At 40.0% G+C, this 16792-nt stretch overlaps 1 protein-coding gene and 1 long non-coding RNA gene across 2 annotated transcripts in view; one reads left to right on the top strand and one right to left on the bottom strand.

The window, feature by feature from the left end:
* Positions 1 to 3547: 3547 nt before the first annotated feature.
* LOC122162074 lies at positions 3548 to 6017 on the top strand. The gene is made up of 2 exons (XR_006169418.1): positions 3548 to 3587; positions 5158 to 6017. It is a non-coding gene; the product is annotated as an uncharacterized LOC122162074 (long non-coding RNA).
* Positions 4012 to 16792, bottom strand: part of LOC122162068 (titin-like) — a 236491-nt gene continuing 223710 nt past the window's right edge. Inside the window, exons 288-298 of the mRNA XM_042821962.1 lie at positions 16316 to 16618; positions 15621 to 16205; positions 15154 to 15459; positions 14762 to 15061; positions 13933 to 14508; positions 13532 to 13837; positions 12842 to 13435; positions 6781 to 12719; positions 6543 to 6696; positions 5399 to 5692; positions 4012 to 5269 (exon numbers count right to left, since the gene is read on the bottom strand). Coding sequence (XP_042677896.1) covers positions 4971 to 5269; positions 5399 to 5692; positions 6543 to 6696; positions 6781 to 12719; positions 12842 to 13435; positions 13532 to 13837; positions 13933 to 14508; positions 14762 to 15061; positions 15154 to 15459; positions 15621 to 16205; positions 16316 to 16618 — 9656 coding nt within the window. The 3' untranslated portion in view covers positions 4012 to 4970. The remainder of the gene's footprint in view (positions 5270 to 5398; positions 5693 to 6542; positions 6697 to 6780; positions 12720 to 12841; positions 13436 to 13531; positions 13838 to 13932; positions 14509 to 14761; positions 15062 to 15153; positions 15460 to 15620; positions 16206 to 16315; positions 16619 to 16792) is intronic.

The following is a 16792-nucleotide window of genomic DNA, read 5'->3' as shown; positions in this document are numbered from 1 at the left end:
GCAAAGAGGTTTTGTTTTGTGTTTTCTTTTTTTTTTCCTTTTTGGAGAAAGTGCAGCTTGTGCCTGCTGATCATTTGTATAAGCAGTCTGTCTGGAGCTTTGATGGCCCTGCTGGGGCTTTTTTTTGCCTGAGTAAGGACTGTGGGACTGGGCATTAACGGATCTATTCTAGCAGCATGATGGTAGTTGACATTGCCTTCTTTAAAAACACAAGGGTATATATAATCTGGTCCTTGTTTTTAGCCAATGAGAGTAGAAATATTTCATGTATTTTTCTATTAAAAAAAAAAAGTATACAAATAACTTAATATGAAGCATTTGTATCAAGCATTGGATATTTAATAATTGTATTTATTTATTCTTCTTTTGCATCAAAATTTTTTTACCTACTTTCACTACTAAAGATACAAAAATCTACTAAAAGTTTCAAAATGGGCATAAATTGTTTCTGGTGTGTGTAGCATCACAAGTAGCTAATGCAGCACTTCTAATATATACTCTGCTCATGTAATACTTTGCTGAAAACACATCTTGTAGAAGTAAGAGCTGAAATATTAGACCATGAAGCTGCTGTTGGTATGGATAGGTGTATCTGTATTTGGACATATTTTATTTGTGACATATTTATACAAAGGGAGCTTCTGTTTTTGTGATTCCTTCATGTCGTTTCAGGATGGTGTACACCAGGGGATGCATTCTGCTCTCATTTACATCAGTGTAAATCTGCGTTAACTGTAAGTGAGATCAGATTCTGATACTCAGTAATTCATGAGTAGTATAATATAGTATAACAGTGCCTACTAGCACCTTAATCCATAAGGTTGCTAGTGTTAGCATTGTAAGCTTTTGGCATAGGGGGGAGGGTTGGTGTTCATTTTAAGATAAGCTTGGTTTATGAAGTCCTAGCTGTAGAGCACTTTAAGCAAGCCATTTACTGTTTTTCGTTTACACAATTCCTAAATAAATGCACAGGGTTTTTTTGTACTTGAGCACATACCAAAATCTGTTTTTTATAATCAAATCTTCTTTAATTTGATCTAAGTCGTCTTCCTCTGGTGTTTATGAATAATTTGGTGGTATTGAAGCAGTTTGGAAAAGACAGATGGGGTTGGATTTGAAGGTTTCATTATAAACTTCTGGAATATTGATTCATCTAAATCAAAATAGATCCAAATGTTGAGAAAAAGCATAAACTGTTGCTTGTGTAGGCTACCAGTCTTTAAACCATTCTGTTGGTTGTCAGAGGGAACGGAAAGGCTCATTTGAATGAAGTTATTAATGGCTTCCAGCTCAGTGCTGTCATTTGTGCTCAGATCTGCCAGTTTTCATGCACCTGTCATTTGCATATCAGCCACACATGCTTCTACTTTTTTTTTTTTTCCTAAATGTTTGCTTTTATGTATTCTGTGTGACACCTAAGGCAATTGTAGAAGCAAGTATTAAAAAAAGCAGCATTCAGAGAAGTAAATGACGTATTTGGGTGTTCTGTTGAATCATATATATTGGTTTAGAAACGCCTACTGAAATTTCACTGAAGTTTTTTCCAATGTAATGGTAAGTACATATATATGGTAAGTACATATATACAGTAAGTACATGTCACTTTAATGGGAGTCTGTTTCTGACTTTCAGCTCCTACAGAGAAAATAAATAGTCTGGATTCTGTGCAAACATTTCCCTGACACTGATCAGTACGTGTAGTTGTAAATCAGTGTTTAAAATACTGCTGATAAATATTTTAGGTATGATTGGTTAGATAAAAGTTGTAATGTTTAGATTCAAGTATAACGGCTCCCTGTAATTAATTACTTCAGGACTCTCTTGTTTTTTTCCATGTGACTAAAGCGGGAATGATAGATATCTTTTAGTATATGTGCAACATATTCTTGCTAAAGGTAAATCAGCTTTTTTTTTTCTTTTTTTTTAATTTAATTTTTTTTTTTTAAATATATTTCTGCACTATGGCTGAAATGCTAAAGTGTGTTTAAGTAAGTGAAATGAGTGAAGATGATATACCATAGTACTTTTGGCATTAGGAGCTAAGAAGTCATTCTGAAAAATTGTACTAAGCTAGAACCAGAGTGGGCCAGGTGTGTAAGATATATACTAAATATATATATATATATATATATATATATATAAAATATTATATAAAATATGAAAAATATATATAATAAAAATTATAAAAAATATTATATAAAAATATTATATATTATATTTTTGCTTCCAGGTCCAGGGGAAAGCTAACTAGAAATACATAATTGTATTATTGCTCTTTTCTGTGGGGAATGGGAGCTGACCTTCATAACAAAAGTTATGTAATTAGTGCATTAATACCTGAATGGAGGAAGTAAATAATTTTGGACATTCATTCTTCATTTTCTTATTTTTATTCAGAGAATGCTTAGTCATGAAAATTGCTGTTGTTTTGGGATGTTTTATGAAAGTGACACTCAGTTTTACTGTTAACTTCACTGTCTTGTGAACACAGGCTCAGCAGCGTGTCAAGTTATCTATTAAAACTGTACTCCAGCAAATTCGGTAAGTACATTATTGAAATCCTATTTGAGGCATATGAGTTAGTCATCTGCTTAAAGTTAGATGTGCTTGCAGACAGAACTAACTTGCTTATACTACCACATGAACTGCTTGCAGCTTGATCAAGTAAAAATGTCTAGATTCAGTAGAGACAATTGAAGACTGAATTTCCAGTAGCGAACTGATCTCTTTTTTGATCAGTTATCAGATATTGATCTCTTTTACTACTGTCTCTAAGGGAGAGTACCACACATTCAGATTCTTTGTCATTGTTTCTAAACGTGCCTATTTCCATCACTACCAACTGTCTTGATCTTGTCATGATCCAAAATGTAGCTTTTTTTTGTATTTTAACCTCCATTTATTAGCTAAATGGAGGTTTATTAGCTGAAATTCAGGTCATTTTGTCTCTGACTACGTGACTCCCTTGCAGTGCTGAGCTTGCTCCGTAGGTGATTACAGGTGGGAGTCTAGCAGCAATGTAGTCCTCTTAGTGCTGTACAACACTAAGCTCGCATAGCCTACTGAGAAGCAAGGTAAGTTTTGCCAGTTGGTGAATGGTGCTACTTATTGTGTTTCTGGTAACCCACACAGGCTGAGCTAGCATGGATCTTGAAGGTGTTTAGCACCTCACTGTGTGCTGCACAAGCAAGGCCCTAGCTTTGAAGGCACATCTAGGCATGTTTTTTCCTTCAGGTGAGACTTGTTCTTTTCTTGCTTTTGCAGCTCAGAAAGCAAATGATATCCTGGGCTCCATCAGAAGAGAGGAAGTGATTGTCCCTCTCTACTCTGCTCCTGTAAGGCGCCATCTGGAATACTGTGTCCAGGTCTGGAGCTCCCAGTACAAAAATGACGGAGAGTGACTGGAGAGGGTCCAGAGGAGCGTCACAAAGATGAGCTGGAGGCTGGAGCACCTACCCTACAAAGACAGGCCGAGGGAGCTGGGCTCATTCAGCCTGGAGAAAAGGCTGCTGCAGGGTGACCTCATTGCAGCCTTTCAATACCAAAAGGGAGCCTAGAAACAGGAGGGGAGTCAACTCTTTGAAAGGGTAAATAAAACTATTTCCTCTTGTCCTGCTGTTAAGTTGAAGGAGGCAAGATTTAGGTTGGATATCGGGGAAGTTCTTTACTATGAGAGTGGTGAGGTGCTAGAACAGGCTGCCCAGAGAGGTTGTGGATGCCCTGTCCCTGGATGGGGCCCTGGGCAGCCTCGTCTAGTATTAAATGGGGAGCTTGGTGGCCCTGCATGTGGCAGGGGGGTTGGAGATTCGTGATCCTTGAGGTCCCTTCCAACCTCGGCCATTCAGTGGTTAACTTCACTGTGGTATCAGTGTTCACTGTTCTATGAGTAGTGCCCAGCTAGTTTATAATTGTTTCGATTTTTTTTCTTATGGAAAAAAGTGAACCCGCGAAGGGGTTTAAATACTCAAATTTAACCAAAACACCAAACAAACACAGACTTTAAGGTGCAGAAAGCATGCTTTATTTTAAATGAACAATTCTATCTCAAGGAGGTTCAACATCTAACAATTAGATTTAATACTACATTAGAAGAACTACAGCAAATTGAAGTGCAGGGCAATACCTGATATAACAACAGCTTGTTTTCAAACTGTGGTTCACTGCTTAGTTGCCTGTAAGTGACTACTAAGTGTCTAATACTACTACACAAACTCAATCACTGCACCCTACAAACCTCCAAGAGTTGGTACTGCTGCTGCACTTGAGTACCTGAATGGCTTTGTTGATTATGGGGATGGCCAGGTGATGTTACTTTTTTAAAGCCATTCAGGCAGTCAGTGTGTCAGAAGCAGCACCCAAACAGTGGTCGAACAAAGTGCTGGCCGCTTGCACTTTGTTCAGAAATTGTCAGTCAGGTATGGAAATTATGACATAATCAGATCCAATGTAAAACATTAAAGTAATACTTACAGGAGGGTAAATGTAAATATCACTAGTGCCTTACATTTCTGATTCAACATAATTATTTGTGCATGTATGAAATACTATGCACAGTATCCTCTCTTGGTGGTAGGTAATCTTCAACAGGGAGCCCCTCTACCTGTTGAGGCATTCTTAAACATCAACAATGAGTTGAGGCACAAAAATTAGTTAAATGTTGAGCAGGATAGTCGTTTGCCAGGAAACTTTCTCCTACCAACTGTTAATTCCAAAAGTTACATTTCAAAATGTCGTAAAACAAATGGTACAAAACTTCATAACCGTTAACTTCGGCTATATACAGTATGTACATGTCAGTGAAAAAAGTGTTTAAAATTCTTAGGTCAATAATGACTATAAGTCATAACGTATATCTCTGGACTTTGTCTCATTCAGGTAGGTACAAAAATATTTTTTTTTAATATTTACAGATCAGTCCATATATTAATCACTTGTAAAAAGACAAGTGTAAATAATACAGATCAAGCTTTCTAAATTGATCGAATATTAATATTCACAGTGGCAGAATCGGTACCAAATTCATTTCCTAAATTCAGAGTGTAAATTCCACCGTCATTCTTCTGGACATCCATGATGATCAGGGTGGTTAGATCTTCACTAGTTTCAATGTGGAATCTGCCTTGCTGGTCCTGACTGGTAATTTTTCTCCCTCTGCAGTACCATGTTATTTCAGGAGCAGGTTCACCCGAAAAAGCACAAGATAATGTGAGAACTTTTCCTTCATCAATACTGATGTCAGATGGCAGAGCTTCAATTTTTGGTGGTACTCCTTTACAAAACAGGAGAAGAAATACCAAGTTAGTTTGTTTCCACTAAACTTGTGAGGTGTAGCAGGTTTACTTCAAGGACTATTTCAGGATATTCAAAGCACTAACTCTACCAGTAATTCATTGCTCACCTCTCACACCTGATTTAAGCATCTTACTAGTTGAACTTTCCAGTTGAGCCATACTAGATTTCCCCATAATACTGCTGGAGCTCATCTCTACAAAGGATTCTTTCATGGAGGACATGCTTTTGGCAGACATGCTTGCAAATTTCGTTTCAGTCATGCTGCTACTGCTGAAACTGCTGAATGAAGCCTCTTGTTTAGAAGCAGCCATTTGAAAGGATTGAGAAGAAAAACTTTCGTGCATGCTTGCGTCGCCACTTGTCTTCAATACTACCTCCTTTGGAGGTTCTTCAATTAGAGCTGAGGAGCATCACAAACATAGAAGGAAAAACCAATAACATCACATTAACTAAGGAAGTCATGCAGTCTATATGGTTAATTTCACAGAAATGAACAGACAGACAGCTTAGCTCAGTTTGCTTTCATTGGAAAACTGCAATGGAGAGTATAATTGTGTAAAATTGTTTGTTTCAAGATGCCCAAGTTACGAAAATGGTAATTTGGAAATGAAACAAGTAGGAAACAGAATGGTTGCTAGGTTGTATCAGGTGGAAGGGGAAGACGTACTTAAGAAATAGATCGTCAACACACTATTTCCTAATAAAGCCATTATTAGAATGAGAAACTGTGTGTTCAGTTCATAGTTGTAGAAACGATCAGCTACTGCAGCTTTCCTTTAAGCCCAAGCGCAGTCATCCAAGCAAATCATAGTAACCCCATGGTGCTAGGAACAGAGATGTCCTTGTTCAGCCAATAAAATCTTAAATCTGGTTCGTAAGGTACCATAACGGTTTTCAACATAGGATTATTTTGTTTCATTGGATGAGGTTCTGTTAGTAATTCAGGAAAAAGTGCTTGCCAGCACCAGGGTCTTAGCCTAGAAGAAATGTTCAGCTTTCTGTTAACACTCATCTAGGGCTATGAAAGAACATCTGCATGCTTCTCTGTGGGCACTCTGAAGATTTTTCATTTCTAAAGACCATTTCTAATGGTCTTTAGTTTTGTGGATATATCAATACACATAATAAATAGCAACGGGTTAAAATACCTGTATCAACCTTGCTGGCTTTTATCAAAAATCTTTTTAGTAGACATACCACAGCAAAACTACCCCATTAATGTCAACACACGATGCAGAAAATGAACTTACGGAATACAGTCAAAGAGGCTGTAGCAGAGCATTGCCCGTGGTAATTTTTAGCCTTAACTGTGTATTTTCCAGTGTCACTCACTGCAGCATTCCGAATCTCAAGAGAATAAGTGTTTTTAGAGCGAGTCACTCTCATATGTGATGAAACAGCAATCTGTGGAGGATAACATTGTTTCATTAAGATCAGTTCAGTAAAGAATTCTAAGTTTTCAAGTGAACATAAAAAACTAATACTTACAGGTTGATTATTCCTAAGCCATTCAATTTCGGGAGAAGGATTGCCAGAAACTTCACAGGTGAACAACACGTCTTGTCCTTCATTGACGTTTTGAGACTTGGGCTGCATGATAAATGCTGGTTCATTTGAGCGCTCTTTGGACAAGGTAAGCACGTACTGGCATTTAATAACGCCTTCGTCAGTTTTACCTTCGCAGGTGAGTATACCTTCATCTTTATTACTAGCCTTCTTGATAGTTAGTGTGTGATCACTTCCAGAAATGCCATATCTGTAATCATCTGAATTTCTTAGCTCCATTCCATTTAGCACCCATTTTACCTCCGAGGCACCAGGAACGTTGGCTTTCAAAGTCACTTTCTGCCCTTCAGACACGGTCATTTGAGTAGAAGAAGCTCTAACTTCTGCTTTCAATTGTTTGACATCTTCAGTAACAATTGACTTTTTAATGACTTCTTCAATTGCTGCTTTTTCTTCAGCTGCCACTGATGATTTCTTGTGGGTAGAAACAGTAAGTACTTCATCTCCTTTCTCAGCTGATTTATGAGTTTCAGAGACACTTCGTACCTGGGAATGGATATTTTTAAATACTTGGCCGGTAAACTGGAAGCTAGTTTTTGAAATACCTCCTTCTCCCATAATTTCACAAGTGTATTCTCCTTTGTCAGATTCTGTGAGGTCATGGATTTTGAGCTCATATGTGCCATCTGCTGCATAATGGAACTTGAAATGACGGTCTTCTTTCAGTTTTTTGCCATCTTTATACCAAGCCACTTCCCTGACGCTTAAAGCGCTACTTTCAACTGCACAGGATAACTTCACCTTATCTCCAAGGGTTTCTGCTTTCAGTTGCTCTTTTATCTTTGGAGGAGAAGCAGTTGGTAATTTCTCCACTGGTGCTGTTTTGTCTCCAGGTGGTGACTTGGCTTTTGGGTGGGCACTGATGGGTTCGGGAGATTTCACTCGTTTAGGAGACTTAACTGGCTCTGGAGACTTTACACGAGGCTCAGGAGATTTGACTCTCGGAGGTGACGTAATTGCTTTTTCAGGGATTCTTTTTCTTTGAACGGTCAAAGTGAAGTGCGCTTCCTGTCTTCCTTCAGAGTTTTCCACCACAACAGTGTAACTTCCTTCATCTGAAATCTGGACCAAAGAAATTTCAAAAGTAGATTTGTACTGTGTCCGTGTTATTTGGAAGCGCCTGGAAGAAACAATAGGTTGACCCGCACGGACCCATGTTATTGTTGGTGCTGGTTCACCATCAACGTCACACGAAAATCTTGCAGTCTCGCCTTCGGAAACTGTGATTGACCGCGGTTTTGTAAGGATCGTTGCTGGCAGAGTGCTCTTAAATGCCTTATGTACTGTCCTTTCTTCCAGTGATTTCTTTTCTGAGGCAGTGATTTTTTCTTCAGAAGAAGCGTGGTGTTCATATGATAGAAGTGACTCTCTTGTTGCTGACACTTCTGATTTGACCTCTCTTACTGAGGAACTTGCTTCTGTAGCAGATGCTTTCTTAAATGATGAGACTGCATATGCCTCTGTTCTTGTCAGGTCAGGTAAAATTGACCTTGGTACTTCTTCATCTCTCCGCTGGGAAGAGTATGTAGTGTAATCTCCTCCAGTAACATCTAAGGTTGCATAATCAGAACATTCGCCTTTGTAGTTTGTGCATACAGCCCTGTATGTTCCACTGTCATCAATATGGCAGTCGAGAATTTCCAGTGTTAATACCCCGCTGGTATTCGAGAAATGTATCTTACTGCTCTCCTGGAGCTCAATACCATTGTGGTACCACTTCACGTCAGCCGTTGGCTTTGACTGGACATTCAGAATAAACCTGGTGTTGTGGCCACATGGCACACGGTGTGAGCGCATTCTCAGGGTGATGCGAGGAGCATGGTCAAGGGTGAAAGGCTGTTGAGTTAGGACTTCGTATTTCCTTTCCATAGTTTTCTGTGTTTTCAAAGCAGATTTCATGGACTCATATCGAGAAAAGATGTCAAATCTTGCCATCCTTTCAAACCGAGAGAGTGATCTTTCAGTAGAAACCGGGCTAGGTGAACGTGGTCGAGTTCTCTCTGGTGTTGGGGATCTTCTTTCACTTTCCTCGGGAGGTCGTGAACGGGGTCTAATTAATTCAGATACAGGGCGCATCAACTCAATGTATATTGGAGAAAGGGATCTTCTTCTCCTTAGTAATCTGGAAGGAGGTGAAAATTCCCTGTGAACATGTTGCACCATTTCTATTTCTTCTTCTTCTTCTGATGTGATCTCAGTTATTTCTCTTTCCCTCCTTCTCCTAAGTCTGCTCTTTTCCTCTTCTGCCATATATTCCAGCTCACTCTTGTACTCAGAGAGTCTTTGAGTAGCGCCAACAGGACGGAGCAATTCTTCATCCTCTCTTTCAGCCATTATTCTTTGCTTTTGTTTGGGGGGTCTGTAGGCAGCTCTGTCATAGCGCTGACGTAGCTCTGCATAGCTTGCGCTTGTGTCAGCTTTAGTTGGGATATGGTAGCTGGAATACCTCAGCTCTCTCTTTCTTTCTTCCTCTGACTGGACCTGTGTTCCTGCAGTCGAGTACCGAAGCGCAGACAGCTCAAAGCGTGGAGGGCTTCTACTTGGTGGGGAAGCAGAAAAGCCTAGCTCAAGCTCTTCTTCGAGGCGCAGTCTTTCCTCTTCAGTTCTCTTCATGGCTAAATAGTCCTCAATAGGCAGGAGTAATTCCTCATCAGATAAATCACCAAGTGACCGCCTCCTTGGTCTGTAGTAAAATTCGTAATCTGGAGACGGTGCACGCCGACGTGCTGGTCTCACAGTTTCAAGATCATCTTGTGTTAGCTTTGGTATGCGCCATTTAGGCTTATACTGATCAGAAATGCGTGGCAGTGGCATCACGTAGAACTGCTCCCACCTGGAAAGACGTATGCGTTTCTGGCGTTTCTGAACAGTTCTCTCAAGTTTTCCTGGCATTTCATACTGGTCTCGCAGCCTCTTGTACCATTTCATATCTGACAGAGGCACAAAGTGTTTAATGGTCTGATCTTCCTCAAGAGTAGTGCGCACATGTTTGCGAGGCTCTGGAACCTCATACGGCATACGAAGTTTTCTTTCTTCCTTCTTTTCTTCTTTCTTAATTTCATATTCACCTTTGACAGTCTTAGTGCTGACAGCTGGTTTGTATAAGATAGCAGCTTCTCTGAGAGCCTCTTGTGCAGTTTGTGTCAATGGAACAGCTTCAACCCCAGAAAGGATCTCTGCCATTCTTAAGGTCTTGTCAATTTGCCTTTGTACATGCTTCTCCCGCTCTTCTTCAGTCTTGTACTCACGCTTGACATATTTCAGGCGTTCGACTTTTAGATAAGCCTGGCAGCTTGTAGATCCAGCGCTGTTTGTTGCAGTAACTCTGTAATAACCGCTGTCTTCCGGTAAAGTATCTCTGATATGCAAAGCATAGTAATCTAAACCTTCATGAATTATATCAAAGTTAGGACCAAAGGATAGAGGTTGACCATCTTTCTCCCATGTCAGTGTCGGCTTTGGTATACCAGATACCCTGATCTCAAAACTGATGTTTTGGCCTTCTTGGCATTCAGCATTGGCCAGCAGCCTTTTAAACATTGGCCTCAGCGTAGTATCTGCTGGAGGTGGATGCGGAATCACAGTCAGCTTAGCTTTGCAGCTGTCTTCCCCATATTTATTGCGTGCTATAATACTGTATTCAGCATCGTCCTCTTCAGTGACTTTATTGATGATGAGTTGGTAAAGACCTTTGTCTGATTCAAAAGTATACTTATCGTCATCACCAGGTTTGATTCTCTGGCCCGATTTGAACCACGTCAATCGAGGTTCTGGGTGGACTGTTATAGTTACACCAAACCTGACATTTTCTCCAACATATGCAGTGCGATTATACAAAGGCAAAGTAAATTCTGGTGGATGCTCTAAGAGTCTCATTGCATCAACCCGGCGTTTCACTTTCCTAACAGCTCTACATCTGTAGTGCTCAGACATTTCTCTCACACCTTTAACAAAAAGTTCTGCATAAGAGCTGTCTTCACCGTAGTCATTTACAACCTTGCATCTGTAGGTTCCATCATCTGATTTAGAAACATCTTTGACATACATTGTTGCCACACCTTCTTCATAATTGATTTCATATTTCTCATTGTTTTCTAGTTGCCTCATACCGAAGTACCAGGTGACCTGTGTGGACTGATCATAGTTTTCAATCTTACACACGTATTTGGCATGCCCTCCTTCTTCTGCAGCAGCATGGTTTATCTGCCCAGCAATGGGACCAATGTCTATTGGAGCAACTTTAACTTTGGCCACTGTTACACCTTTCTGAGATCTAATTGCACCTCCACAGGAAATACGGGCTACTGACACAACTGTGTTCCACTCCTTCTTTACTAGCGTGTGGTAGTAACGCCTGTGTCTTAAGGTCTTGATGGTTTTAGTGCTGGTCTTCTCTGTTTTCTGTTTAAGCCACGTGTGATTAAGTGCTTCAGCAGCTGTCATTCGAGCTTTTCTTTCCTTTACTAACAGGCGATCGATGAAGTCCATAGCCTCAATGCTTATGTCTTTGAATGCTTCATCATCAAAATTGTATTCAGCATTTAGAATATTTTCAATAACTTGTTGATTTGTTTCAGCAATGAAAGGATTAATGCCGCTGAGAAGTATGTAGGTTAGAGCACCAACTGACCACATGTCAGTTGCTGTGCTGACCAGATCATGATGATGTACTTCAGGTGCATAATATTCAGGTGAAGTGAACTGAAGTCTAAAGCTGTCTCCAGGCTTCAGTTGTCTGGCTTGACCAAATTCGACAATTTTAACTACAGAGCTCCTTCTTGTGAAATAAATAATATTGTCTGGTTTGATATCAAAATGTCCAATGCTGTGGCGATGTAAGAATTCTAGTGCATCACAGACCTGGCGTACATAACTTACTATTTCTCTTTCATTCAGTTCAAATGAAGCTGTGCTGATTCTTTCAAAGATATCGACTCCCGAAATGAATTCAAAGATCATGACCAATTCTTCAAGGCTCTCAAACGATTCGTGAAGATACAGGATATTTCGGTGCCTAGCAATATTTAGAATAGAAATTTCTTTCTTTACCAAAACTTGGTCAGCACCTTTTACTTTGACAAACTTAGCCAGGTAAGTCTTCTTTGAAACTGCCTCAACGCAGCGGTGTGCAATGCCAAACTGCCCACGTCCAAGCTCTTCTGCAATCATGTATTTGTCGTAGAGTTCCTTCGTAGAATAGTGAGCAGCTTTAGCTGTGGTGACTTCTCTGGTTTCATCAACCTCTTCATCATAGTTCATTACTCTAGTCTTATCTTCCTTTGTTATAATTGGATCAGTAGGTTCAGAAGGCTGGCTTTGGCCAAACTTGTTTTCTGCAATTACACGGAACTGATAGGTGGTCTTGCCAAATAGGTTCACTACTGTGTATCGTGTCTCACGAGCTTGTGCAACACGGATCCATCGCTCTGCTGTTGTAGCACGTTTCTCAATAATGTAGTTTACGATCCTGCTCCCACCATCAGTGGCTGGTTCAATCCAGGTTAAGTTGACTGAATCCCTCGAAATGTCTGTTACTTTCAAACCTCTTGGTGGATCAGGCACATCAGCCACATCTAATTCAACTGTTTTTTGATCAATTCCAAATCTGTTTTTGGCACAAACAATGTAAAAACCTGCATCTTTTCTGTCAACACCATTTGGGAAAACAAGAGATGTGAATGATCTTGTAACAATGACTTGGTAATGTCCATTAGTATCAATGAGATCCTGTCCCTTCTGCCACGTGATCACAGGGGGAGGCTTGCCACTGAATGGGATCTTGATGCTCACTACTTCCCCTCGGAGGGCATGAACGGCTCCCATACCTTCCAGGTTTTTGGGCAAGTGAATCTTTGCAGGAACTGGAACAAAAAGAGGAAGGAAAAAACAACACATGAGCAAAAACACCTGAGAAGAGCACCAATAATCTGACTGCTCAAAATTTAACAAGAATCTGTCTTGGGAATTGAGACCCTTCATTTACCTTCAACATCCAAAGAGGCAGTGCCAGACACTGATCCTCCTTGATTGGTAGCTCTAACTTGATATACTGTGGCATCATCATCTGTTACATTTGTAATGATTAGCTGGTGGTATCCACCCTTGAATTCCTGTATTTTGATCTTTTCACCATCCGGCATGATTTCTTTGCCCTGCCTGTACCATTTGACGACTGGTTTAGGATGACCAGTGACTTTGCAGACAAATGTGGCGTTAGCTTGAAATTTCACATTCAGGTTTCTTAGTTCTTCCTTGAAATGTGGAGCTTGAATTGGTACATCAGATTTTGGAATGACTGGTTGTGATACCTCACTCCACTCGCTTTCACCACCTAGATTTTCACATTTTACACGGAACTCGTATTCAAGGCCTTCAATAAGGTCTTTCACAGAGAATACGGTTTCACGAATTTCATCTGTTGTTACAGAAATCCACTTGTTTTGTTTCTTCTCACGCTTCTCAAGATAGTATGTTCTGATCTTCGCACCTCCATCACTCGCAGGTGGCTTCCATGAGACAACACAAGAATCTTTTGTGATAGCACTTGCAACTGGCTGACCAGGTTGTCCTGGTTTTTCTGTAAAGAATAAAGAGATTCAAACATTGAAGTGAAGTGAACTTGCCTTAGTAATTACACAGGCATACTGAACTGGATATTTTGGTGTTCACTTACCAAATGGAGGCTTCATAATGACAACTGATGAGACTTCCAGTGCTTCACTAATTCCATATGTATTCTGAGCAGAAACACGGAAATAATAGCCTGCGTTTTCAGTTAGATTAACAATTCTACAAGTTGTGCCTGAAATGCTTGAAGATACAAGTTCCCATTCTGCTCCTTCCTTGGCTTCACGTTTCTCTATGACGTAATTTGTTATCATAGCACCTCCATCGTCCTCTGGTGGTTTCCAGCTAATCACCACAGAGTTCTTTAGTACAGATTCTATAACGATCGGCCCTTCTGGTTTATCTGGCTTATCTGTAAAACAGAAAGCAGCATCTTTTTAGTTCTTCTTTTGCTACTCAGTATTTTAGAAAATATTCCACAAATACACCGAAAATAGAATTCTTTACCTTGTATTTCCACATTAAGTACGGTGTCAACTGTTCCAAACGTGTTACTGAGTTGCACTTTGTACTTCCCAGCATGAGTTTTGTGCTGGACATTCTTAATTGCAAGATGAGTATACTGCTCTGTGTTCTCAATAGTAACTGATTCTGATCCTCTCAGAGGTTTGTTGCTATGGAACCAAGTTATTGCTGGTACTGGTCGGCCAATATACACAACGTGAAGGCGGAGAGTGCCACCAGCACCAGCATAGTATTTCTCTTTCAATGGGAAGCCAGGATGGAACTGAGGAGGAGCCTGCAACAATAGCTTGCCACTAGTTTCAATTTCTCCAACATCGTTGGTAGCCATACAAGTGTAGAGACCTTCATCCTCTTGTTCATCTGTTAATACTGTCAATGTATGGTTGCGTCCATCAGATGACATTTTGTATTTTCGGCTCTGCACCAATTCTTTGCCAAAGCGGTACCATTTAATATCAGGAAGAGGTCTCCCAACAATCTGGCATGTCAGCTGAGCTGCTTCACCCAGTTTAGTTGTAACATCCTGCATTTCTTTTCTTATGGCAGGTGCTTCTCCAGCTAAAAGAAAGAAAAAAAAAAAAAAAAAAAAAAAAAAGGATGACAATTAACACGAAATGTTCCTCTATTCTTATTTACTGAAATTTAACCTTCATTTACACTTGTGCCTCTTACATTTGAACAACTGGACTGTGCCTTAGGACAGTCCTGTTGGCAAATAATTTGTAAAGCACAGTCAGTGTATCACTGTGGTTTATGACACATGACATCACAGCAGTATTGCAGCAAATATGACAGTGTATTTTTTGCTTACATGTTAATTTAGTTTTCACTGCCATAGCAGTCCTTCGAGGTCTGCTGAGGCCAGTCTGATTTTCTGCAAAAACACGGAATTCATATTCTGTGGCCTCCAATAAACCTCCTACTGTAAACTGTCTGTCCTTGATGAGTTCTTTATTGCATTTTTTCCAGGTGCTTTCTCCAGACTGTCGATATTCAACCCAGTATCCAAGGATCTCTTTGCCACCATCACTTTCAGGTCGTTCCCATTCCATTGTAATGCTGTCCTTCGATATTGAAGTGATCTCAATTTCTCCAGGTTGGCTTGGTTTGTCTGAAAATTGCAAAATATACAGAAATGAAATTCCTTTCTGAATGTTACTAAATTGTTTTTCACAAGATCTATTAATGCAAACATTTTCTTACCAAATGGATCCTTGCATACAACTGGTTCAGAAGCAGGACTTGCTTCACTTTCACCAATTTCATTTTGAGCAACAACACGGAACTGATATTCAGCATCTGGAACAAGTCCGGTGACTGTGTACATTGTAGTAGTGATCTGCGTTTTGTTATGCCGGACCCATTTTTCTGTAGATGTCTCCTTACGTTCAATGTAGTACCCAGTTACACGAGAACCACCATCATCTTTAGGTCTGGACCAGGACAAGTTAACTGAACTCTTTGTGACATCAAGCACTTCAGGTGGGTTGTTTGGAGGCTCCGGAGGATCTGATAACAATAAGATAATAACAAGAACACGATCAGTAGAAATAATAAAGCCATAGCATTCAACTGTTTGCACATACTATTGCACTTGTAGAAGCATAATGTAAGTAAGCAAGCAGTAGTCATTAAAAAAAAGTTTTAAAAAATTTAAAATGGGGACTTACTCAGCGGTGTCTTTGGTACAGCTGGTTCTTCAGATTTGAGAGATTTGCTAATGCCAAAATGATTTTCCGCAGAAACACGGAAGTGATATTCCACATTTTCTTTTAGACCTTTCACCACCAAAGATGTCCCTTTTACTCTAGAATCAACAGTGTACCAGGCAGTCTTTGGTACTTCTCGTCTCTCAACAATATAACCTAGTATATCTGCACCACCATCATCTGTAGGAGGTCTCCAGCTTACTCTGACAGAACGAGCTTGTATATCATCATACTCAAGAGGCCCTTCTGGTGGATTTGGAATGCCAATCACTCTGACTTTAATATACACAGCTTTTTTGCCACACTTGTTTTCAAGTGCCAGATCGTAGGTGCCAGAATCTTCTCTTTCTGCATCTTTGATCACAAGTTCTGTGTGAGTTTCGGAGGTTGCAATCATGGCCCTTTTGCTGATGTCATGTCCTTCTTTGGTCCATTTGCATACCGGAATGGGCTTACCCTTAATGGGTATTGTAAGCCTGATAACTCCACCTTGTCTCACCATGAGACCTTCCTGGTATTTTTCATCAAGTTCAAAGTCAGGATATTCTGTAAAGAAAATTAACACCTCAGGCCACGTGTGTTTTACAGGTATACACTTTAGCTAAATATTTCTTTAAGATGGGTTTCACTAGGAGTTAAGATGTGAAGTGTCTTACCAAGCATTTCAGTAATTTTGACCGTTCCTGGCACTTCAGCAGGTTCTCCTGGCCCACCAGCATTACAGGCTAGCACACGGAATCTGTACTCTGCGCCTTGTGGTAGATGTGTCAAAGTGTATTCACGAATCTTGGTGGGAGTGGTATTGCATTTGGTCCATTCAAATTGATCTACCTTCTGCATCTCAATTAAGTAGCCGGTGACTTTAGAGCCACCTTCATCTTCTGGTGGACTCCAAGCCAGAGAGACAGATGTTCTTGTAGTGTCAGTGACTCTTGGATTCTGAGGTTTCCCTGGAGGAGCTGGAAGAGAAGACCACATGAGGGCTCAGTAAGATCATCTTTATGAAGATTTAAAACACATAACAAATACAAACTTCCAGCATAAGATCTGTATGTAGTCACTATAGGATTTATAAAGGGAAACTTGGAAGAAGTTGAAAAAGAAAGAAAAAGATTTTCACTAATACTTTTTTC

The sequence above is a fragment of the Centrocercus urophasianus genome, unplaced genomic scaffold (assembly GCF_019232065.1).
Source record: "Centrocercus urophasianus isolate 14NV4802_14NV808 unplaced genomic scaffold, USGS_Curo_1.0 seq_20, whole genome shotgun sequence".
In the NCBI taxonomy this organism is placed as follows: domain Eukaryota; kingdom Metazoa; phylum Chordata; class Aves; order Galliformes; family Phasianidae; genus Centrocercus; species Centrocercus urophasianus.
This window is presented reverse-complemented; position numbering and strand designations above follow the sequence as displayed.